General features: G+C 42.6%; 1 protein-coding gene across 1 annotated transcript; it reads right to left on the reverse strand.

Moving 5' to 3' along the window:
* Positions 1-86: 86 nt before the first annotated feature.
* Positions 87-25,802, reverse strand: camk1db (calcium/calmodulin-dependent protein kinase 1Db). Its single transcript, XM_051951877.1, has 11 exons — positions 24,956-25,802; positions 15,558-15,689; positions 14,405-14,479; positions 11,253-11,391; positions 10,750-10,876; positions 10,437-10,512; positions 7,975-8,087; positions 5,495-5,573; positions 4,744-4,831; positions 4,429-4,591; positions 87-2,143 (listed from the first exon to the last, which is right to left on the reverse strand). The coding sequence occupies exons 1-11, from the start codon at positions 25,048-25,050 to the stop codon at positions 1,989-1,991; spliced, it is 1,242 nt and encodes a 413-aa protein (XP_051807837.1). The 5' UTR covers positions 25,051-25,802; the 3' UTR covers positions 87-1,988.

Raw genomic sequence — 25,802 nt, forward strand, 5'->3', positions numbered from 1 at the left:
AGCAGACGTGTGAATATATTCACATAAAAATATTTACAAATGTGTATGAACTCTCATTTACTCCCTGTCAAAGAAGCAACAACACATGCAAACAAGCCTCTGTTTTTTTTAATACATGAATCTCTACAACTCCAAAACACATTTCTGCAACAATATGTAAAACATGCATACTGGGGGGCTTCCAATGCGTCATATTTTGCCTTCTTTTGACAATTTTAGGGGGGAAATATGTGGGGGACAAAAAAAGAGAAAGAAAAACACTCAAGACCCAAGCAAATGTTGTTGAGATTTGTATTTACAGCAAGTAGAGGCTCAAAGTCCATTTTGACTTTCACCACGTTTTTAGATATTTCCAGATGGTAAAGCCCTTTATATTGGGCATCTTCTGGTGAAGTGTTTCTTTTTTCCTCGTTCGTATTGAGCAATTCAAATTAAATAGAGGTACCACAGAGAAAATACAAAGACAGACCCCTTCTCTCCTCTGTGTGAAAGTCTCTAGAGTGAGCTAGAGAGAGACGGAGAAAGAGGCTTTCTGCTAAATTCAACAGGCTGGTATGAAAGCACAGTGGTTAAACACAGAGTGAGTGAGCTGTTTTCAGACCAGCCACTTCATGAGCGGAAGCAGAGCACGATATTTAACTACTGAACTGCACACTACTGATTTGACTGATCTGACTCCAAGATGGGACCGATACTAACCGGGACACATTCGCATTCGTTTGTCATTTTACATTTTAACTACAGGCGTGAATGCACACTTCACTGGTGAGCACTTTCTTTACATCCACAGAGAATTTCCAGGGTTTTAAAGGGAAAACAATCCATTTGGTATGAGTTATATGACACTCATACCGCCAATAATGGTTTTAACCAAAGAAAACATCTCTCATGCTCTCCCAGTGGCACATTAGAATAATATGCAGTATTTGGAGGTTTTACTTTGCAACTGCTTCCCCATCCGGGTCTGAAACAGCAGCATCTGGTCACTCTGAGAGGGGTTTGGTTAGCTTCATGTACACATCCCTGCACATCCCTGAGAACTGGTCACAAAGCGACAACCCGTGGTTGCCCTCCTGTGGTTGAGGAGGACTTCACAGTCACATCAAAATGAATTCACCAAAGAAAACAGCGATTACAAAGCAACAGCTATTAGATACTTTATCATTCAATGCAAGTACCTTTCAGTCCAGTCTAATGACACATGTACACATGTCTGCAAGTGGAGTTCTTACAAAAGTCAAAATATACTGTAAGAAAATAAATATTCCAATACATTAGTGCAGTGCATCGGCCCTCTCAGTGATGCCAGTGAACCACTGAAGCACATTGTCCTGTTTGCATTTCATGTCCACACACTTTAAAAGCAAAGACACAACACACGCTGTCATACTGTTGGGAGTTATGACGCTGTGAGCCATCGCAGCAAATACCACGGCAAATTAACAAGAGCTGTCAAAACAACGCGAAGTTCAGAGTGCAGATGATGTCACAATTATTTACCACAGCTTGAAGCTTAATATTTCACTTGCATAACATGACTCCACTCAACAGTTCCAGGCAGGATATTTATACAAGGCATACAGCGGATCGTCCTGTCAAAAATCACGTTCACAGTCAAAAATGACAGCAGCGTCAACAGTTTCCTTTAGTGTGGCACTTCCCAGACCAGCTGCTTTATTTTTTTTTTATTTACTTGCCATGATCCAGGCTGATCATGGCCTCCACAATAACAACTTCAGGTGAGTCTCTCCCCCTATGTACTTCCAGGTCTGTATGACAGTGGGAAGGGAAGCAGGGGGAGCCGTGCTGAGCCATGGTAAATGGAGCTGAGCCTGCGCTCCTCAAATTCCTCCCGAGGTTGGCAGAAACAGATGGGAGGCGGCGGGATGGGCAAACTGGGCAACGACATTGAAGCATGAGGTCAGGGATGTTTTTTTCCCATCTCAAAGCTCCGTGGTCTCCCAGCTCACCTCCCGCGGAACCTGGCGTCATTTAGTCCCAGTGTGGATGACAGTAACAGTGGAGGGTCGCGGCCGAGATGGTTCAGCCACCACTGAAGGCTCCTCTCGTACGGGAGCCGGGGCATCATCAGAGTCCTGACTGCACACTTTGACAGCAGACGGCAAAGGAGCTATAGGAAGAGCTGTGGAGGAAAACATAGGTTTAGCATTGAGGTGCTAACATTAACGGAAGTAAAAGAATACAAATTAAAGGATACAATCTGAAAACATTCTAAGTTGCAATTACTTTCCACAAATAAAGGGTATAACTAAGAACGTTACTTCTTCAGAATCACTTTTCTCTCATGGATTACAGGTCTCTGTGGTCAACGTATGAGGAAAAAAATCAATAATGAGGTGATGTGTGTAGGGATTGACCTTTTTTCAATAACCTGGATGTCTGGGGGATTTGATTCAATAAATCACAAAGGAGACCAAACAAGTGGTGTGTGTCTGTGTGTTTTACAAATTTTTGTTTAACCATTCCTGTATTCGAGCCACATTCGCAAAGACTTCACACAGTGACTGGCCAGGCGTGCACACGTGAGAAGGAAGTCAGGGTTTGAAAGTCTCTTTTCTCATTCTTATCATAATGATTTCTGTCATGAAAGCAAGTACAACACTAGGAGAAAGTCTGAAAATCCATCCATCCATCATCCATACACCACTTAATCCTCATTAGGGTTATGGGGGGGAATGGAGTCTATTCCAACTGACTCAGGGTGAAGACAGGGGACACCCTGGACAAGTTGCCAGTCTATAACTGAGCTACACACAGAGACAAACAATCACACTCACATTCACAAATATGGACAATTTAGAGTTACCAGTTAACCTCAGCATGTTTTTGGACTGTGGGAGGAAGCTGGAGAAAACCCCCGCATGCACAGGAAGAACATGAAAACTCCATGTAGAAAGATATTGGAAGGCGGGGACGTGAACCGGGGATCTTCTAGCTGCAAGGTGACTGTGCTAACCACCTACCCACTGTGCAACCCATGTCTGAAAATGTATACTATTATCCAGATTTTTAAGTAACACTACCGTGGCAATTGGCCACGGTAGTGTTACTTAAACCTTCGAGAATGTTGTTCCAACAAGATCTGCACTGAGCATCTCAGTCCATCTCAATTCCGAACTTTGACTGTGATTTTACTTTGACTCACCAGATGTTTAAGCCTGCAGGTATCAGTCTGCCACTGACTATGCATTTCACGTGACTTTCTCCTCCTCTTCCACTATCTACATATTTAATTTCCTCAAAAATCTCCTTCACTACAGGAAACAACAACAACTTCCAGGCAGCTACTTACTAAACTGAAAATGTCAAGCTTTTCTGAAGATTTGGATCATGCAGTAAGGCAGCACTGCTAGATAGCACTCACCTTCCTGCACGCAAGTGTTTCACAAAAACAAATCTATGACTATTTTGAGGGGACAATGTCACTGCATCCTGGGCTTAGCGTCACCCAGTACGACTATGATTGGTTCAAAGAAATGCACATCGTTTTTCCTTCAACAACAATGATCACAATGATTTGGCTATGCTCAAATGCAAGCTACCGCTGCTAACAAAAGATCAAAGATTAATCTGTTCCTTTTCAAAGAAGGGTAACTCATTTCCTGAAACAGCTAAGCCCTGCAGTTTTAACTCAAACAAGAGTAAATATGTATAATATTTATAGTAATATTTAGCTCCAAAATAACACACGTCAACAGTCTGCTGCCACCATGACACGACTATGCATGGACGCCACCAGAGAAACAATAAAACCAACTTGGGCGTTTTTACAAGTGATTGAAAAACAGATCTAATATAAGATATATAGAAAATACTTGAAACTTTGGTTATACTGACAATAATCATTTGGATCCATTTGCTGCCAGTTTTGGTCATTTTATAATTAAAATATAGGCCATCACCAGACTTATTCCTCAAGTTTTCTTTGCTTCATTCTTAATATAAGAAAAAAACTACAAGTAGAGAAGTGGCCAATTAGAGCATTTCTGACTGACTGTAACTTATTAAAACACCATCTGTGATCCACAACTGTGCACATTAAGGCTGCAAGCACTGATTATTTTCATTGTCATTTGCTAAAACATCCTCATGCTTGAAAAGTTAGAATTAGAAAATGTGCATTTATTTCTGTAGAATTAATCCTCACTAGAGCCCGCTGATTCATAGATAAGCATTTATCAAAGATGGGATGTAATAGTTGTATAAACTAAACACCGCCAGAAAAGTTGTGAGCACGTGGCTCATGTCAAACTCATTTTGGACTGTTTAATTGAAAATCACAGAGCTGGTTAGACTGTTGCCAATTATTTGGATGGAGGGCAGCGGAGTGAAAAATCCTCTGCAGAGTTCAGCGCTAAAAGTTGGATGTTCGTGTTGGTCACAGTGAGCATCTGAAGTGTCACTCACGGTCCTTCAGGGAGACCGGGGTGCAGTCCACAGACTGGCTCTTGGCTGGAGCTCGGCTCTGAGGGCTGGACAGGGAGTTGGAGCTGTGGATGCTGCCGCCAAAGCTGGTGCCCAGCTGCAGGCGCCTCATGTGGCGGATCACAGCCGTCGCATTAAAGGCTTGCTGTGAAGAGAGACAGACAAGTGTAATACCGAGGACAGATCCCCGAAGAGAGGCAAGCCAGGACCTGTTTTTGATATTCAGAAAAGAGAGGAAAGGAGAATATTGTGTGTGCGTGTTTTTAGCAACATTTGATAGCCAAGAGCCAATCTCACCCTCCATTTGCTTTTGGCAAAATTTTTCCGCATCTGTCGACTGACTGATTCGTGTATGTTCTTGCAGAGAGCCGTGCCTCCAGCAATCCTGTAAAATAAAGCCAAGTCCTTTCAGAACATGTAAATAACAATTCACACATACCAAAAGCAGCATCACCCAGATGATTTGCATTTGTATCTGCAACACCTGGGGAATCGTCCTCATGCTGTTTTCCTGATTGCTCCTATCATTTGTTTTCATTCTGCTAAAACACCTTTGATTGATGGGGTTGTGTTTTTGCAGCCGTCTGTCACATTCATCATAATATCTCTGTATATCCCCACCACTGACAGTCATTTCTCTCTGCGGGACCACCTGCCCAAACCCCAAAATGCCCATTTCCGGCTAACAGACTTATTATTGGCCACCTCAGCTGGAAACAGCAGCTCGCTCTCGTTAGCTCGGATGCAAGCCTGGAAAGACATCGCACTTGTTCATTAAAGCTTCCACATTCTTCAAGGATCCTTCAGGACAGCAGCCACTAATCGGCAGCCATTTATTCAGCAGATTTCTCTCTGAGGCCCGGCGGTAGAGCAGAGGTGGGTTCGCGGCTCGGAGCCATGGTGACAGATGACAGTGGGAGGACAAGCGCTCCATGACAAATGCGTAAGCCTGGCAATCTGCGTCACACTGCTGTGTAATCGCACCGATATGTGTGTTTCCCCGTGATTGTCTGGTCGTGGTGTGGTGTGGCAGCGGTTAGTTTCTCACCAGGGGTGCTCAAGAGCCTGATCACAAGTGAATCTCTTCTCCGGGTCCTTCTCCATTAGGCAGCTGATGAAGTCTTTGGCTGTGGAGGGAATTGAAAAAGTCAAGAGCACATCCAGCTGAGAACACATTCTGTACTCAGCCACATTCCAATTTGGCTGTAACGCTTTATTATACGGCTCCTGCAGTCCCGCATTAAGAGTTTCGTGCGATAGTTCCTGAGAACATCCGTGTAATTTAATACCAGTTAAAGAGACAACACAAACAGTGATGTGAGACATGGTACATTATTTTAGTTTTTAAAGAGAAACCAGGAAATATGAAATTATTTGTGTTAGGCTGATAAATAGGGGCTAATTTTCAGAATAATTTCCTGAAAACTAATTTTTAATGACTGAAAAAACTTAAAAATACATTTAAACCCAAGAAATGTAAACTTTTACTCATTATCTGCTGAATTTAATGTAATTTACAACAACGCAAAGACACCAACTGGATGTTTTATATGTTCACTTGACCTGTAATACATAAATAAACCATCCATGCTATGCTTTATTTAAGTACAATGATGAATTGACCAACACTACCACAACAGCACTGTTCTTTCCAGAAGCTAAGGATTGTTTTGCTATCCGTTTATTGAGGACCAAAACTGACAAAAACAACAGAGAGAGCTTATTCAGTCACGTCATAGCCCTCTCCCTCTATGCTTGTGTATCCACTAAAGACAAAACACCAAAAATGAAAAGGGAATTTCTAAACATTTTCATGATTTGCCTTGAGGCTCTACTGATAACACTGTCTAGACTGCGATGTTTTGACTTGCTAATGCAGGATAAACATAGATAAAAACCATTTTCATGCAATCTAGTGTCCCAGTAAACTGTGAAAGTGAGTCAATGTGCACAGCAACCAGCTGTTTTTAATATTTCTGACTGCGCCTGTGATAGTCTTGCAAGTACAAGGCAAAAATATCTGCTCTGAAATGGTTTACTGCCTGTTGGTTGTTAACTCACGCAGGAAGAACAATAAGTTTAAAATCTTTATAAACACGAAGCAGCTAACTGGTCTCAGCCTCCAGTGCACACTCATGTGAGATTTTTATACGCTAAAAGACACATCATGAGCAAAATAAGCAGTCAACAACATGGCAACGAGCATTTCTACCTTGGAACTGTAGTGGGCTGATGACAGTCTCAAAAACAGAGATTTAGATTTTAACAGTTTCATAAGTAGGAAGAAGTTGCAGATTTGGGGCTTTATGCATCATTATTGTTCTTCAATTTTAAAGATTTAACATGTGGCTGAATAACTCCAATGTTACAGCTCTGTATTGTGTGGAGGAGAGTCATTTTACAGTTTTTGAGCAGAGTCGTAGGTGAGTCGGTGTGCTCAAGGTGCAGCGAGTAGGAAGAGCTGGGGGCAGAGATGGAGATTTCACAGATCTACACATTCTAAATGAAGCATTACGTAGTGTGGAGTTAAGGGATTATTTTCATAGAAAAAAATAGATGAGTTTTAAGTTGAGAGGGACTTTAATCTGCAGTGATGCAGCAGCGTGCAGATGAACATGCCCTGCAATAATAGGCACAGTTTCATAATAAAATTAGCTGCATCTAGGTTGTGAGCTAAAAGCTATTTTCAGGTGAGTTACATCGGCAAGTTTGTCCTTGATTTGTGCCATCCAAAGTTCAACACTGATGTCAAGCCTACATACACAATCCCTGTTCCAAACATACGACAGAAGGTTCTGAATGCTCTTTCCTGATGCTCAAACTCTCGCAGATATTGTAACAATCAAACAAGTTTACTGCCACCAGTCTCAGTTATCTCCGTTCAATTTCTGAAAAATCATTTTGTCACAGCAGGCAGGGCTAAATACTACAGCATCCATGAGCCTTGGGTACGGTTATCCAATCAGAGCAGTAGCAAGTTCAAAAAGGCTTTGTCACTGTAGCTAAGATCAAAACGCAGCAACAGAGTTGATGAATTCAGCCGTAACTGATGGTGTATTTTAAAAGTGAATTAGTTGCAGATTGTGTTCTCTGTGCTCTCAGTTGCGTAACTTTAAGCCATTCACTGTAATATGAGCTAAAGAAGAGCTCCAGCTGTGAGTTATGTAGTCAATTATCTCCAGCAAGAATTAATGGTCTTCTACCTCCAGGACCAGGTGCATCTGAAATAGCATCTTTCACTTCACTGGGACTCCACTGGAAATGTTGAAAAAATGGGATTATATTAAATGATTAAAATGTGCAGCAATGACTCAAAAAAGTGGAAAAATAACAGAAACATCTTTCATTGCCTAGTACTGTATTTATGTTTGTGTATTTGTTTAATAGCCTTTTTAGTGTTTTCTCCATCACAAGTTTTTCTTTTCCATAAAATCATTATGGAACGGCAGGATCCATAAAATAGAAGTTTGATTCTTTATTTTAAGCAGCACTGGAACAAATGCAGACACAGACTTCATCATAGCTCACCAGAGTCTGATATGTCATCCCAATATGGCGCATCGAACTCATAGTCTGCCTTAAGAATCTGCTCAAAGAGCTTCGAATCGTTCTCGTCGTAGAAAGGCGGGTACCCACAGAGCCTGAGGAGATGAAGATGGATGATTACACAAGCACAGTCCGTGTGAAAGCCATCATCCAGCTGATGTTAGAAACTTTAACCCAGATCTAAAAGGATTTGCTGCAGCCTAATCCCGTTTACTGGCAGTTTGATTTTTCATATAGCATGCAACAGGAGAGGGATTATCAAGACGACATGAATACTACAAGGAGAAACTGGAACAATGACGGCCCATTTTCTCATGATATGGAAAAAGTGGGCATCCGAATTGCAGACGTGCAACATAAACCCCTGCTGGAAGTTGTGTTTTTGATCATGAAACGGCTTAAAATTGTTCCATAACAGTCGTCAGGCCGAAGCCTCATTTGTGAGGACCTCGGAAGCGCTTGATTACCTTTAAATTCCTCGCACCTAATGAATGGCTAACTCCACCAGGGATTTTCTCTTTGTTAATGAGCGCCAACACTTTAGTTAATTAGGTTTGCAGCTTCGTGTAACACTTTCCACTGAAAGCCTCACAGGTTCTGTATTACAGCAGCTCTGAGCATCCCTCAGACTTTGACCTAACAGTGGTTTAGCATTGAATGGGATATATTACAATTCAGATGAGAAACCTATAATGATTTTAGGTTAAATTCAAGTGCTACACTTTATTAGCCTAGCCGCGCTAGACCCATGTTCTGAATTCTGAAGGCACAAGGATCTAGGGCCGCTCGACAGGGAGGGAGGCGGGCTAAAAGGTTGTCTTTCAAATCACTCTGCAGCAATTGGGTAGGTATACAACCAATCAGTGCAACGGATAGGCTGACGGAGTTCCTAGAGCGCCAGATTGTGGCTAAGTCCCATTAGCTTCCCAACCAGCGGAGCCAACTGGTATATTAAGGATTTGCCATATCCCGTCGGCATAAGTCTAAATACGTCTTTCTTCTCAATGAAACACTTCAGTGCCGTCCTTCGTTTATCTTTCAAGTTGAATTTTAGCTTCAAATCTTTAAGGGCTGTGGCCAAAGCCGAGTCGAAAGATAACTGTTTATTGTGCGCTGGTTGTTTCTGTCAGAATCGTCACGCCTCTGTCGTCACTTAGTTACGCCCGCCTTCTGACTCTACACTTCATGGTGATTGGTCCGGCCAGTTTTAGGAGAATCCAACCTCGAGCCTTATGGAGGGTAACTAGACCCACCCTGGCAGAGAATTAAATTCGTTGCCGTGGGTTGTCTAGCGCGGCTAGGCTACCACTTTATGGTTTTCAAGACAGAAAAGGATCAAATTTTTTAAAAAAAATCTCAGCATCTTCACTATCAGTCACAATATGTAATCACTGTGTTCTACACTGAAGTATCAACAACTTCTGGGTCATAAAATGTGGTTTGGATGACTTTGATGGTTCTCTTACTTTTCATCTAGTGAAATCGCCAGCTAACATTTTAATGTGAATCTGCAAAATATCAGCTTTCTCTATTGTCAAAGTATATTGTAGTAGACTGTTGTCTATTTTAACATTTTCATTTTCCTGTATTTTTATTATGTTTGTACGTAAATCTAACTTTGTGCCCCGCCTTTAACAGGGCACTTTATACAGAGTTCTGTTTTCTTTCCATCTGAACCCAAGCAGATTCTTTGCGGGTTTTTTTTTTTTGCTTTTTTGCTCCCATTACATCATTTTTACTTACTGTCAGCTCATTCTTTACTGCGATGTAAAGTCTTGCACCTCTAATAAAACAACACAACCATGGCTAAAATGTGAATGAACTCAAAATTGTCTCTTGAGTAGTGTAACAAAACAATAAAAATATGATAATTGACTTTATTGGATTACGTATTTAACAAAAATCAAAAATAAATAAATCGACATGTACAATGTTGTTTAAAGTGTCAGTGCTGGGATAAACGGTGGCTACACATACTACAGATATTTAGCTATTTACATTTTTAGTTTACTACCACATTTTTCATACTATCTGCATTTTGTGAACAAAACCTGCAGTTTAGTCCTCGAAATTTTGTCACGTCATTATTAGTCAAAGTGGAGTCACTAATGTTTTCATAGTTACACCGAAGGCCACACTTTTTTTTTTGTTTTATACAAAATCGGTTGAGAGCAAATTACTTTTTTCTGGGTGAAAATTTGGATGAGATACATAGAACAGAGTCATGTTGATGAAACATCGCAATTTTAAGCTCCGATCTGCTTACGTTTTCCAAACAAGCGCCATGTCACAGATGAGTAGTTCAAGGACTGTTGGAAAGTTAGAAATCTGATTTATGGTTTCTGATCTGAATGAAGGTTTGCTACATAAATAAACTGGAACAATCATCTAATACACACAGCTCTTTTCAGTTCATTTACTATATTACTGAATCAAATACTCACAGAATGTAAGCGATGACCCCAATGGACCAGCAGTCCACAGCTTTACTGTAGGGCTTCTGTGCTAAAACCTCAGGAGCTGAAATAATAAAACGCTTTGTTATTACTCGGAAAATTTAAATAAACCTCATGTAGTAAAATGATGCAACTAGAGACTTTAAAAGAATGCGAATGTTTTGTTGACTGCCTGTAGCAGAGGGCTAAGGTTAACCTTGGGCTACTGGCACATTAAATTAGGTTGTGTTGAGCCAACTACAGCATCTAATTATCTCAGAGTAACTTTTCTGCAAAGCCACAGCTCAGAGGGCATCCTCACCCACGTATCCAGGAGTCCCACAGGCGGTGGCCATCACACCACCTGTTCCCTCCATCTTTGACAGGCCAAAGTCACTGATCATGATCTTTGACTCATCATGAGGACTGAAGTACAGCAGGTTCTCTGGCTGAAAATAAAAGCAAAGGGTCAAAACGTTTGTCGGCGCTTTATTCGTGCGATACTCCATATGAGTTTTTGTAATTTTTTCAGTGTAGACGGAAAGCAAGATGCCAGAAATATATAAAAACAAAATGCCCCGGATTTGTTTCAAGAGTTTCTACAGTTCAGCCAAGAGGGTTCAACACGTTTTTACTGAGAAGGAAATCTCCTGACATTTAACCTCTGTGGGTGATCACGGCTGAATCTAACATCACTCACACAGGTTAAATAGCAGGGATTTCCCCTCTCAGGAAGGCTGAAGAGATCTCCTACATGAGCAGCTCACACTGCAGCTCTTCAACAACAAATGCATGTTTCACTATGAATATTAAACACTGCTGTACCTTCAGGTCTCTGTGCACGATGCCCATGGAGTGCAGATAGTTGACTGCATCCAAAACCTGCCGAATGAGCCGGCTGGCATCCATCTCTGTGTAGAAGCCCTTTTCTACGATACGGTCAAACAGCTCACCTCCAGACACCCTGTCAGCACAGGCAGCCAACAGCAGAAGAAGAGTTTAGAAAAAAGGGTTATTTTTGCTTTACTAAAGGCAAAATAACTGAATGCAAGGACAGTAAAAAGTTACTATCAGGTAGTGAGAGCATTAAAATGAAGTGAGAATGATCAAATAAAATGTCTCATACACACGTTTGTCCACATACATTCCCACATATTAAATCAGATGCAGTACATACAGATTGGTGACAAAATTTAGGGAAAAATTGAACAAATTAATGGAGAAACACAACAGGTGCTTACACAAAGATGCACTGTGTGGTACAATTGAATGATTAGCTTCCAATCATCCTCTGTGGCATGTAGAAACCCAGCTGACTCTGATTGTGTATCATGATGACAAGAGGAAAAGATTTAAGTGACTTTGAAGAAGGGGTTCATTGTTGGGGCACAGATGGAAGGAGCTTCAGTCACAGGGAATGCTCAACTGGCTCATGTTTCATTTGGAGCAATGACAACAGTAACATCTGCATTTAAATCTGCGAGACAGACATCAGTAAATGAGCCAGAAATTGTGATCAACTGTGCACATTTATTGACCATGATGTTTGTATGTTACTGCAATATGTAAGAAAAAGAGAAAAACAACAACTTGTTGCTCTCTTTAATATCACTATATTACCCATTTTCAAGAATATAAACAGATAAATTCCATTTCAAGGTGCTTCAGGTTAATAAAATAACAGAAATACCTCATAATTTAATATTTCTGCAGTGACTAACATTTAAGTGAAGCTCTTAGTGCAACATTTTCATTCCCCCGATAAAAGAAAATCTCTCCAAATGCATTTGTGGGTTTTTGCACCCTTTTGTGGCGGCACTCAACCTGAGATTGTGAAACAAAGTCCTTTGATCTTGACTTTTGCATTTCATGTCAGGATCCCTTAACTCTAAAAAACAACCTCCATATTGAAATGTATCTCAGAAATTCATTTTAAATCTCTAAAATGTTACAAATCAACTCAGTCCCTTCTTACATCGTCCATAATATTGCTGCCGTTTTATTTTCAGAATCTTAATCTGCTCGTCAGTGTGTATTTTTTCTTTAAAGCACAACATAACATAATTTCTGTTTTTCTGCTGTACAAGGAAATAACATAAACACTTGTCTTTAGTTTTCGCTTCATGCATAAGAGCTTTTGACTTGAATTCAGTTGAGGCTGTGCTGTGTTGTTCAATCAGTCAGGCTTCCAAAACACCTTCTTTTTAAGTGTAATGTTCCAACTTCTATCATCTGTGCTCATGACATTATGTAGCTGTGCAATGTTTGGAACTGATGCACCATAAGTGAATTTAAGCTGCAATTATAAAAGCCAAAGACACAAGTGACTCACATTAACTTGAGAATCCAGTCTAAGTGTGTGCCTGCTCTTACCAACCGGCTGGCATTCAGCATTTATATAAGTGAGACTTCAAGGCAACACTAAGCACCTTTGAGAGATACAAAGAGGGTAGATAATGGCCGGCTAAATTGCTGGTGCATTAGCCACAAACAGAGTGAAATTATGCGGGGAGGGGAAAAGTCTCGGAAATCATGACGACACGCTGCACACAGAAAAACTACCAGCAGAGAGGAACCAGGCAAACCCTTCAGCAACACATTTCACAAGATACCTGCTCAGTAACAAGCACATTTTCAAAATGACCACATTGTGAAACTGACAGCTCAAACACCCACAGCACGAGCTGAAGGTCAGAGGAAATAGGCCTATGTCTTTTCTTGCAGAGAATTCAGACACTTGTGTTCACTAAACACAAAGCTGGAGTGGAGAGACGAATGAGTGAAACAGGGGAAGCAGGTAGCCCTACTTTCAGATTTTATCACATTAAATCTCGTCTGTTTAGTCCATAAAAATGGCGTGCGGAAACCAGCATTGTTGTGGTTTATGTGTTGAACTGTTTCTCGGATTGGTGGAGAGATGGCGTGGAGTCTCTGCTGGTCACCGTGACAACAAGACAGTGGCCTGAAATGACATCTGAGCATTCTCAATTTGTACAACACGAGCTGAAACTCATCAGAAATATTTGTCTACACCGTTGTTGCTTGATGCCACTGTATAATCTTACATGAATATAATTGAATATGTTTTGTAAATGACACATACACTGATCAGCCACAACAATAACGCTAATAAAGTGAATGACAGTGATCATCTCTTTAACATGCAGCATTCTGCTTCGTAACCATTCATGTGGATGTTACTTTGACACATACCACCCACCTAAATGTTGGTCCACACCAAGAACACCACCCCAATGGCAACAACATTCCATGAGGGCATCTGTTTCACACTTGAAAAACTGCTCAGGAACGACTCGAGGAACACAATCAAGAGCTCAAAGTGCTAGCCTGGCCTTAAAACTCCCAAGATTCTTATCTGACTGAACATCTTTGAATCCAAGAATACTCCACCCTGCAATGCACAAGCCCCAAATGATCCTTGTTCCAGACACTACAGGACACCAAAGAGCTCCTGTATCCACTATCCAATGAGTTTTCTTTGGTGGCACAAGGACAACCTACACAATATTAGGTTCAGGTACGGTTTTAATGTTGTGGCACATCAGCTCCCTATAATTGCATTTTTTTTGTTTGAAAAAAGAGCCAGGATAGCAATTTTCTACAAGCTAAGTTAATATATCTCCAGAACTCAGACATAAGAATGAGATCAGAGGATAAGAATAGTAAATGTTTCTCCACAAACGCAAATTTCAGACTAAAGCATAGTATAGAAAATAACTGTTTTTTTAAGTCATTTCCGACATCTGTCGCGTTATGTAGCTCAGCTGTGCACATAACACTCCTGTTAAAACAGGGACGTGTCCCTCTTCAAGGCATCACAGCATTCACTGAAGCAAACACGCCTCAAGGACATTACAGACACTTGCTCAAGCAAAAAACACATTATCGAAATGACAGGCCAAATGGGAAGCAAAGAGCTGACCTAAACAAACAGCGTGGCGGGTTGATGTACTTACAGCTGCATTATGAGGTACAGGTGGTTGGAGCTCTCGTAGATGTCCTCCAGAGCCACTATATTCTCATGCTTTATCCTGCAGAGGGAGAGCAGAAAATTCACTTTGCCTGCTGTCAGCTTTGGTTCATTTCAGCACAGGACGCAAATGAGGTGCAATTACCCATTTCCTTTGCTAAAATGATGTCTTGCCGACTGAAAGCAGGTCCTGTTTTTTTTTTTTTTTTTGCTTTCTTTTACTGCACCTTGTTTGTGCACATGTGTGCTGTGTGTCGATGCTTTAAATTGGCAAAGTGTATTGTTCACAAAGGGGGAGAAAACCTTTGGTACGTGATGGAGATTCATAGAGAATGCTGATCAACGAGTCATGAAGCGGCAACCCCTGTCAGTGGGAGCACCTGAAGGAAATAACGCAGGACGGATCAAGATGCTGTGTCCAGGCAACCACCGAGAAAAAAAGGAAAAATAAGAAAAGCCTCTGCAAGGCAAGGTGATATGCAGATGACAGAGCGTCTTCAGAAGGGCCGGTGTAGGTGGGGGTGGAAGATGAAGAGGCGGAGAGAGTCTCAAAGGACTAAACAACCTTCACAACTTCCTTCCTTTCTAGGTCCAGAATGAAAATGAGGTTGCAGTTGAGGACCGTTGCACTAACAGAGGCGAGTAAAAGGTATAAAGAGAGGGAGGGGGGGAAAAATGGATGAGGAACCAAGACAGAGAGAAAAAAAATGGAGGAAGTCAAAGGATAGCAACTGTAACCAGGCAACTACACCCAACAACTGGCAAGCTCACTTCAAGAGTGACTGATAACGGAGCTTCTTGGGGGAATTACCCATCAGACCCTGGGGGAGGAGGAGGATGAAGCGTCACCTGGTGTCAGAGCAATCCTATCATAGCCTGCGTATGTGTGTGTGTCTGTGTCTGTGTGACAGTGGGTGTTAACTCCGGAGGTCCAAAATGCTGGATAGATGGGATTTGACAAGGCAGTCACTTAAGCCTGACAATAGCTGTTAAACAAAGTGCGACTAAATAAACCAGCTCAGAGTGCAGAGAGAAAAATAACATAAGGGTCCCCCGAGGATGACGCAAGGTGGCGACCCTTTCTAAAGTGCTGTGCTACTTCTGCAAACTCCCCCGCGGCTCAGTCATGCACTACCTACTTCCTAAGGACGGCGATTTCATTTTCGATGCTCGTCTCCTTCCCCTTGAGCGCCTTCTTTGGGATGCACTTGATTGCGACCATCTTTCCCGTGGCCCTCTCCCGAGCCATCACCACCTCGGAAAACGCCCCGCTGCAAGAAAGACACAAAGAGAGACATGTTAGTCGTGCTTTGTACGTGCTCAGACAATATTGACACATCGTCAGTGAGTAGATAGAGGGCACTCAGAGGCAGACAGGCCAGAGTACACAAACAGCATATTGTGAATATTTACTGAGAACTGGCAAAGTCCCCGGCTATGGCCAGCAGCCGTCTGTGCTGGCGTACGCTCGGCGCTTCTGCACAGCCAAAAGTACAGCAAACACTTTTAAAACCTCGAAAAAACACCCATTTAGGAGCCGTCTTCCTCCGCCATCTGCCTCCATACATGAGAGCCTTTAAAAACAAATACAGAATTAAGGGAATAGTTGCTCAAGCAATCTGTATCTGTTGCTATGATACCACATAGATAATAAATCTCGCTGAGCAGGCAGCTGTGATTGCTTTTTTTTTTCCTTCCCCCTTCTTGTTTTCATTGCACACCTTTTCCTTCCATGCACTCTCAGGATGGCTTGATGTCAAGATCTTTAAAAGGACTGAGGATGTGAAACTCTCTGGGTGATTTTCACTGGGCCAAATATGATCCAAAAGACTAAACTGACCTTTGATTAACAGATGAGAGCATGTTTTTCATGTGTTTTTGGAGGGTTGAAGTACCATCACAGGTTATAAATTATAGATCAGCTCTTCTGCTTATGAAGACAGGAAGCATTTCATCTATTTGCTCCACTCACCTGTGTGGTTTTCATTTTTCTTTTACATTTTTCTAAGAGTTCCCTCACTCCTGCTCTTTTAAAACTCAAATGATGAGGGCTTTTTTTTTTTTGCCACACGAGATATTTTCAAACTGAGTAAGTGGATTAACAGAAGCAGCAGGGAAGCAACAGGGTATTTCATCCATTTTCCAGTATTTTCCGTATTGCTCACGTTATGACGTTCAGATAAAGGTTAGGTCATGCAGCGCACAGAAGGTTAAGTCCTATTTGTGCATCTGACACCCTGCTAATTGCTGAAACAGGTGGACCTTAGGTGGTGATCAGATTTACAAGCGATGACGCACAGAAACACACCTGAAGTGATTCACACGACCAACATCAGAGGGTCCATTATGTTCTCGAGGTGCAATCAATTCCTCCCAACAGGCTCTGAACTCAGCCCCACTGGCTGCAGTAAGTCCCACTGTGGCCGTCAAATCCATGCTAATCCCTCACTCCTCCACCGCACAGAGGAGGGGGGGAGGGTCGGCTAGAGCCACGGCACACAAACAAGAGTCCCTGCACAGACGCACCACCGGGTCACAAAGCCTGGCTCCAGGTGTGATGAGGTGGAGCACACTCATTGTAAAAAGTAGAACAGCGAGGGCTCAGAGCATACGCCCTTCCAATCTGATCCCATTCTGACACATGACGTGGGACAATATGTAAATTCAAGGGCTTGTGTAAGTGAGTGAGTTGGTGCACCGTTTGCTGGCCTGTTACTATATCTTCCCGCTGCAGCTGCTGCCGTGAGGACAATGAGCATCATTTCTATTCAGCACACGCCACCGGTTTTCCACAGCTGTGCGGACGTGAGAAGCACAAAATTCCTCCGCCATCAGCACGCCGAGCTCGTCGAGCAACTCTCGACTTTTTCAGAGCGCGCTTGCTGCTTTCTGCAAGAGAGACGCAACGATGACAAAACCACAGGAAACCCGTGAACTCGCTGAGAGGTTGTATCGCTCCTTTTCTGTCCCCCACCCGGTTGAGCACATTGACAGGCAGCGGCATCACTTCCTGAGAATGACAACATGACAGGAATCCAAGCCTGTGACTTCCCTCGCTCTGTCAGTGCATGAGGCACGACAAACTGTGCTGCAAGCTCTCACGGCGTTCATTCTGATAATTGTGAATTCACAGCAGAGACAATGTGCGACGCCTGTGAGAAACATGCATATGGTGACGCTGCTGCCCACGTGCTGAATCTGCACATACATACAAACACGCAGCAACTCTGGAGCTGGGAATGATTTGCCAACTCACTGAAAAGCTGAATGAAAATAAATTTTAATCATTGACTTTCTGGTTTTCAGACTAAAATGATGCACATTTGCTGGTTCCAGTTTTCAGATGTGAGGATTCTGGGCTGTTTGTCAGACAAATTAAACAATCTGAATGAGGTTTTCTCTACTTTTTAATGTTTCCTATAGTGGATAATTAACTGAGTAGTGACAATAGTCATTAGTTGCAGTGCAACATAATTAAACAACCAATCTGGAGCAATGAGACAAAGCTCCACCTAAATTGGACCTTTTACTGAAGCTCATCTCAATCTATTACGCATGGTAATGACTGAATGACTGCAAAAATGTTTCTGACCCAGTGGCACAGACTGTACAATCAAGTCAGAACACTGACTCATTTAGCTGAATAATAATAATTGAATTTTAAGTTCCTTCTCGGTGCCACAGAGCTCTGCATTCACAGCCTTTTGGACGACAGTAGGAGCCGGCGGTCTGCACTCACACAACACCACCACACTATATGTGCAGATAACCAAGCCAAACCGGCTGACTAATGTGAAATGTGACTGTGGGCTGCTCTCTGCGTGAATCTGGCGGCTGATGCTGCAGATGCAAAGTGAGGTTTGTACCAAACAATCACTGAGAAAACTTTTTTCAAGCCGTGACCTCAGCTGCTTGCTCTTGATGATTATGACAACGCAGGCCGCGGTTGACAGGAGACATTTTGTTTTTTGTTTTTTAATTTTGTGATGGAGGAGGTGGGGGTCTTGACGACGGAGACTGCCTTATCGAGATTCACAGGCGCTGCATGTATTGTTTTGATGCTGAGTAATCACACTGAATCATCTTGTGTAAGATGCATTACAGCGGCCTGTTACGCAACATATGGGACGGAAAAGATGGGACTCGGTAATCCAGGTAGCGGCCGGTGTGACCTACTGTGCTCAAAGTCACCCTGCAAAGGTGCAGTGACACCTCCAGACAGACACGCAACTGATGATGAGATCTATTCTTTCAGAAAACACAAGTAAAACTGATGTTCAGGAATTATAGTGGGGAAACAGTAAGTGGGTCATCTTACTGGACACTAAAATCTAAAGCCCGACAGATGACGGCTTAATGTGCAATCTTTATGAATTTTTTTAGCTTAAATTTGGGAACCGCGGAGTTCTACCAGCAGCAGCAGCAGATTATTTTGCAGTTACACAAAGCACTTATTTTTCACGGACTTCACACCACCATCTGCTCAGCTGCGTGTTATGCTACTCTGTCTGTGTTCTGTAAACTATAGTGACTGCACAAACTGTGAAAATGACACCGCTTTTAACTAAAAGGCACTGCTTTCTGCTGAAGGCATTATCCTAGTCATCGTGATCATCGTTTAATACACCAACACTCTGCCAACATACTGGCCTTTCTTCTTAACAGTTCATGTTAAGTGTTTGCTGAGCAGTGATGAAAAAAGTATTCAGAAGCACAGAATAATAGTCCTTTAAAAACCTAGATAATGCTGTTTTTTTAGGCCAGTGTCAGTATCAGGTAATTTAGAAATGGTGTCTTCACATAGTTTGTCCATCAGAGCAGCTAAGACTCAATTGTTTCCAATGCTCTCAGCACTGCGTGCAGCACATGTAGCAGAGTGTGGTGCGGAGTCAGGCAGCATCCTCATGGTAAGCGGCTGACTGGTTTGTGAAAAACTATGCTGAAAAGTGCATAAACAATGATGCCATTATTTTCCCTTTTCAATACAAGTTTAACATATAAAGAGTACTGACTGATATGTCAACATCAAAACTTCTGACTCCCTGAATTCAGTATCAGTCAGCCTCTAATATCAAACAATTTCCAGTGCTAAAATATAGATCCATGCTTAACATTATACGAAAAGTCTCTTTAGTAATATCTGCAAAAAATAAAGCAAGAAGTAACTAAATAAAAGTTTTAATGATGCCTCAGTCAGTGTATTTATTTTCATAGATTACTGCCATATTATTCGGGGGCCGTGAATCATTTACTCAGTATTTTGTAGATGTAGTTGCAACATATCACAGTGTAAACATATACAGTCTAACGATGCTAAATGCTAGAACCAAAACAGTAGATAATGACTGACTGATGGAAACAACCCTAGTTGCTTTTCAATAACATTTTTGAAGCAAAACTGTCAAATGTTTGCAGATTCTTTGTGTTCTTTAAAGCAAGAGTGTGAATCTTTTACATATACAGCACCCTCCACAATTATTGGCATCCCTGGTTAAGATATGTTGAAAGCCTTGACATAAATTCAATTTTTATTGCAGAAGCATACTCTGACATTGAAAATTGTAGAAAAAATGTATTCTAGGAGAAGATTAGGTGCTGTTTTGTTGGAAAAAGGCGATTGTACAAAGTATTAACATAAGTCGTGCTAATAATTGTGGCACACATGATTTGACGTAAAAGAATTATTTCTTAATGTGTGATTTTTTTTCCCCCACTGAATAAATGCACTTGAATTAAAGATTGGATTTTCCTTTTTTTTTCATTGTGGTCCTATATTATTGAGAAAAGAAACTGGATTTATTAGAAGCTAAATAACACATCTTAACCAGGGGTGCCAATAATTATGGAGGGCGCTGCAAATGGCCATCCATACACTCAAGTCAAATGAGTATGATGGTAAAACCTAACAAGCTTCCAAGAAAAGTTTCTGATGCTCCATATAAAAACAATACTAGGTAACACTATAAGATTAATAAATTGTTGATACATTGACATTGAAATTCGCAGAATCACCAACCATGAAAGTATAGTATCTTTTTCTAGTAGGAGAGGGAAAAAAAAGCAAAGTTAAACAAATGAGTACTCAAGTGAAGTACATCAGAACTGTACTTCAGGTACTTTCCACCACCACAATGCTAATAAAAACAGCTTGGTTTTGGCTGCCTACACTGTTTTTCTGTCCCCCCTCGATAGTAAACACCTCCGATCAGGTGCTGCAGTTAAATCAACTCCGCTGATAAGACCACAATGAAATCCAGCAGCTCTCACAGTCCCAATAGCTGGGAGCTGAGAGCCATTACCATAATACACGGCAGACCCGAGGCCACTTTCCAGGAATGCGCAGTTTGCGTTCACCAGATTGTTGATCAAACGGAGAGCAATGGCCCGTTGGAGCTAATGCTGCTCGTAAACAACTAAAAAGAAATGTTTCTGCCAAATATTTCCCAGGAGCGCCAGACAATCTTGTCTGTAGCCACAGATCAGCCTGTCAGAGAGAAGCTGAATTATTTTAATAAGGGTGATTACCGCCTACTGTGCAGGGCAGTGTGGTACACTTCTGCTCTGTGAGTGCAAGGGATTCTGTAGGCATTCACTGTGGTCAGAGGGCCATGAATATAAAATGGAAACTCAGGTAATTACCATGCATACAATCTATGTCCTTCCACTGTCAGAGCTGCTGCAGAAACAGCGGAGGTGGGAAGGGGTAGTCTTCAGATGGAACAACCAAGGACTTCCACCATCCTAGTTGCCTAGCTGCCATTTCCACTGCATTCAGGCTGCTTTCAAGGACTCAACTATCCTAGCTGCGTATCAGAACACAGAGGCAGCAACGGACACTTGAATGCATCACAAATAAGTCGGGCTTTGTCAGAGCCAGATGAAGTTAGATATCTGCTTTTTTTTCATGAAATATCAAACTCAGAAAAAGTCATTTTCCTTTTCCGATGAGGCGTCAGATGGAACCAAAAAGCATGAATGAGTCAGCTACAGTTATTCTGTGTTTGGTTCTTCTGCGGAGGCTAAGAGGACAACTTTAGCACTTTGATCTCAGAAAATGGGCTTCTGAAATACACAACAAAGCACTTAGGACAGATGCGACCGGAAAGCATCACTTTTGGACTGCTTTTTAGTGACACATTTAAATAAATAATGCAGGCATCTTTTGAGTAATTCACCTGAGTGAAGCATATTAGGGAGACTTACACTGGATTTCTGAGGCAGATTTTTGAGTATTTTAAAGCGAGATTAACCAATAACCCTCTTTTTTGAACAAAGACATCCTCTTTGATTTAGTTTTCAAATGGCAAGAGTTAATATTTTTATCGTAACAATGGATCACAGGGAAACAAGCATATAATAAGTACGCAAGTATCACAGCTCTCCTCTGCAGTTCCTCTCGGCTCTCCTGAGTGTTTGAGCATCCTCATCATTGTTTTGGTTTCTTAGCCCACAGATTTGCTGTTCTTGTTCAGACTTAACCCTCTCATGTAATAGGATGCTGCTTTCAGTGTAAAACATCTAAACTCTGCATACAGCTGGGCTGCAGAGAGACAGGTAGCTGGTGTATATTGCGGCATTTTAGCAGATAGACAGTCAAATACTTCCATCAGGAGTTGGTGGAGGCCAAAACAGAGCAAAAAGTGACACAAATACGACTCCGATTAGTGTTAATATGGTCGTATAACTGTTGGTGTGTTAATTATGTGTGTCAGCTTGAAAGGTAGTAAACTATAATGGAGAAATAGTTCTCTAAATAGTCAAAGTTATCTCCATATACTAGCTGATAAACACTGACAACAGTTTACTGATGATAAGCCAATCAGCTCATTCAGTTATCAGCAGGACGGCACTGATTAGATAAAATGCTAACTGAAAACTGTTTCATTAAGAGCCTCATACAATTAATTGAACTGATTTTAAACCTGAATCTGGCCTCAGAACAATCAGCCACTAGTATGAAAGTAAGGAAGCTATTTCAAATATCTTAAATTCGGCAATGTGAATGTCAACGCGGCCTCAACCTTCACACTTAGAGCATTTTCCCAAGGGTATCTCTGCAGGTGCTTGTAGTCAGGTAACTAGTCAGGTTACTTAATTTGCCTCCACAGCATATGAGCAGCTTAAGGGTCTGAAATTAGCCCAGAGGAAAGCAGCGTTGAGGTACGAGGTCTGGCTTCAGTGGTGAAGATCTCATTAGCTCTACAGCAACAAAACACATGGAAGAAATGCGACCAAAGAATTAGTGGCATGACCACAGGCCCCCTGTTCTCCAACTCCCTGACAATATCAAATCAGTCGTGACGCTCACACACACACAGCTACCGGCCTCCAGCTGCAAAATGCACCTCTTTGTAAAACGTACCTGCTGATGTGCACTTTATTTTTAGATGAAATGTTTCGGAACAAGGGCAGAGAATGAGGTAGAAAAAGTGATGATATCATAATGTAGAAGATTCTCTCCTGCACTTTAAGCGTCAATGAAATGTGAACTGTATTAATAAAAAATAGTAGCACAATGACCATTAATCAAGTTTTTTTGTTTCAATGCATCAGATTTTTAAGCTCATGATAGGTTTAGTATGTCAGTTAAATTTATGACTTATATAAAGTATTATAAAATGGAAATACTCACATAAAGCACCTCCAAAATGCACTTAAGCTCATTAATTGTGTAAATGTACTTAGTGACTTCCAATGAGCATTGAAGGGGTTTTCTTGAGCAGGAAGACGCAGCAGAGGGATGATCCCTCTTGGACGCTGATGGGGAAAACCTGACAACAGTCCTTCCTCTTCCGTTTTTAATCCTCGGCCAAAGCTTCAGGCTTCCTGGGCTTTTCTGCGCCAGGTGTCCTGTGGTGCACCCCGCCGTGCGACCCACAGGCCGCACCCTGATTAACACACACACCAACAAGTGAACGGACCTCGCCAAGAGTCTGCTAAGGACGAGGACACGCTGTATACGTAACATAAAGGCCGAGCAGTGACAAACTGGCCCCGGAGATGTGTGCCGGGCTGTGGGCGAGGGATGTGTGTTCCTCCAGCCCGGCCATTGTGTGGACAGTAAATCACGATGATTCACTAGTGTTGTTCAGAGGCTCTTCACACATAAATGAAAGCCTTGGGGAAATCAGAAGGGCCTCCAGGTAGGAACGTCTGACTGTTTAGTCCAACAGCTGAAGTGTGGAGTGCGCTTTATGAATCACCAATCTGTACGAGAATTTCTCGATGCTGCTCCACAAAACAAAAAAGAAATAAAAAAGGCAGATCTGCAGTCACGCTGAACAGCTCCACATAATTAGAGGAAAGCCATGAGGACTGAGATAATTCAAAGTTTATACAGGGTGACGCTGCATATCTTGTGTGTTTTATGAATGACCTCCTCTTCAGCTCAGCTTTGTCCACAGTAACCACAGGCTGTTTTTTTTTTTTTTATTCCAGTGCAGCTTGACACCAGATTCTGATGCTAAATGGAAGAACACAAACATATTCCCTGAGGGAGACTCCTTCCTCGGCACAGACCCTCCACCCAGACAATATAAACATCACCGCTTTAAATTCCTCTCAGTTGAGGAAGCAAAAATGAGACCTCCACTCTATTAGATGTGTGACAGCAGCAGCTGTCTATCACTGCTGGACTGGCTGCTGTCACGTAACCACGACCTGCTTTGGCTGTCTGATGCCTCTATTCAGGGCTCTTTATGCTGCACAACTTATTCAGCAAAGAAAAGACATGAAGTGAAGCAGCACTAAACGGCAGACCAAAATAAACTCAGGAATTTGTTCGCTCTGTGGTCCAAGGGCAAGACAACAACTTCGGCCAAAGTGGTCCCTGAAGAAGCCCTGTGGACCCACAGTTCTCACACACTGTGACAAAACAAAGTGTCAGCGATCCCCAAAGCCAGACATTACTGTTTCTCAGCTCAGATCTGCTGCTTCTGTTTGCAGAAGAAAGCCGGAGTGAGCTGAGCACAGGAAGACATAAAAGTCACCACAGATGGTGCCTTAATTTTGGAGCTGATTTCATCATGTGTGTGTGTGTGTGTGTGTGTGTGTGTGTGTGTGTGTGTGTGTGTGTGTGTGTGTGTGTGTGTGTGTGTGTGTGTGTGTGTGTGTGTGCAAACAGGCCCTGCTGTAGTTGTACAAAACGACCCCTCAGATAAATGGCTGCCTGCCTGGACAGAGCTGTGGATGAGCTCTGGTTTGATCCACGGGAGCAATAAAAACAGGCTGCAGTAGTTTCTGAAAGAACTGTGACATAACGGGGAGCATCAGTCCATCAGTGTCTCCTGAAGCCTCAGCAATTAACTGATGCTGCTCCTGACTGGGTTCAAAATGCAAGTTTAAAAGGCTCTGTCTGTCTGTCTGTGTGTCAGCGTCGAGCATTTCTCTCAACAAATATTCAACAGCTGTCAGTCTCCTCTCTCTCTCTTCTTTCTCTCACCGCCACACTGTGCCATTGTTGTCTGAACGCTATTTTTTTTTCTTTTGCGCAAAAGTTTGTGGTCGCCTGCGCGGCTGCGTGTGTCTCGTTACTCACGTCCCAAGGACTTCCTTGAAGTCAAAGATTTTCTTGATATCATCGACATGCTTTTTCCAAGATCCATCGCCGGACTCGCCGTTTTCTTTCGCCATTGCGCACGGAGGGGTGGGGGAGGAGAGGAAGAAGCGCTGCCGGAGGATCACAACAGACGTCTGAGCCAGCCAAAAAAAAAAAAGAAAAAAGAAAGAAAAAGAAAAGTAGTGCACTTCTGTATTTCGCCAAGGGCTTCCTGGCTGTTTGTCAGCTCAGTCTCTGCCGCTTCCTGAGCCCATGCATGCAGCCAGGCAAGCCCGACGGGTGGAGGTGGAGGTGGGTGGGGAGGGAGGTATGTCCTACCCCGAGAGGTTATTTGACTAATCTGTTTGACGTAGCGGATCCCGAGCCTGAGCTTCCCCACTGTTCAGATCAGTGTGACGGGGAAACACAGGCTCTCCTCCTTCCTCCTCCTCCTCCTCCTCCTCCCCGGGCGGGTTTCAGTCAGTGCCAAGCGACGACGCGATGATCTGAGGTCGGGCTACCGGCAGCAGGGTGACACTTGGCATCCGAGCCTCCGTGCCATCGAGCCGCACCGAGCGCCCTGCTGTTGTTCCAGGAGGAGAATTGGAGGCTGCTGCCGCCTTAATGTCAGCCGGAGACTGAGCCCAAGTGTTCGCATTGCACCAAATCACCGGCCGGCTGCAAACTCCGCCGGACCGATCGCTGTCAGGCTGCCGTCTGCGCCAAAAATCACATCATTCCCGCTGCTCGACAGAGTCTGCTTCTTGTCAGGATTTCATTCTAATGTGGGGGGGAAATGTAGTGGCAGGGCCGCAGCTAGGAGCAGTGAGGGACCAGGAGCAGCAGG

Source organism: Acanthochromis polyacanthus, chromosome 8 (genome assembly GCF_021347895.1).
Source record: "Acanthochromis polyacanthus isolate Apoly-LR-REF ecotype Palm Island chromosome 8, KAUST_Apoly_ChrSc, whole genome shotgun sequence".
NCBI lineage: Eukaryota > Metazoa > Chordata > Actinopteri > Pomacentridae > Acanthochromis > Acanthochromis polyacanthus.

What these genes read in the sequence shown, in the direction of transcription:
- camk1db (XM_051951877.1), bottom strand. Translation starts at nt 25,050, where the DNA reads ATGGCGAAAGAAAACGGCGAGTCCGGCGATGGATCTTGGAAAAAGCAT. An exon ending in CAGGCTCTTGAGCACCCCTG is followed by an intron (nt 4,832 to 5,494) that starts GTGAGAAACTAA and finishes TTTATTTTACAG; the next exon opens with GATTGCTGGAGGCACGGCTC. An exon ending in CCCGGTCTCCCTGAAGGACC is followed by an intron (nt 2,144 to 4,428) that starts GTGAGTGACACT and finishes TTTCCTCCACAG; the next exon opens with CTCTTCCTATAGCTCCTTTG.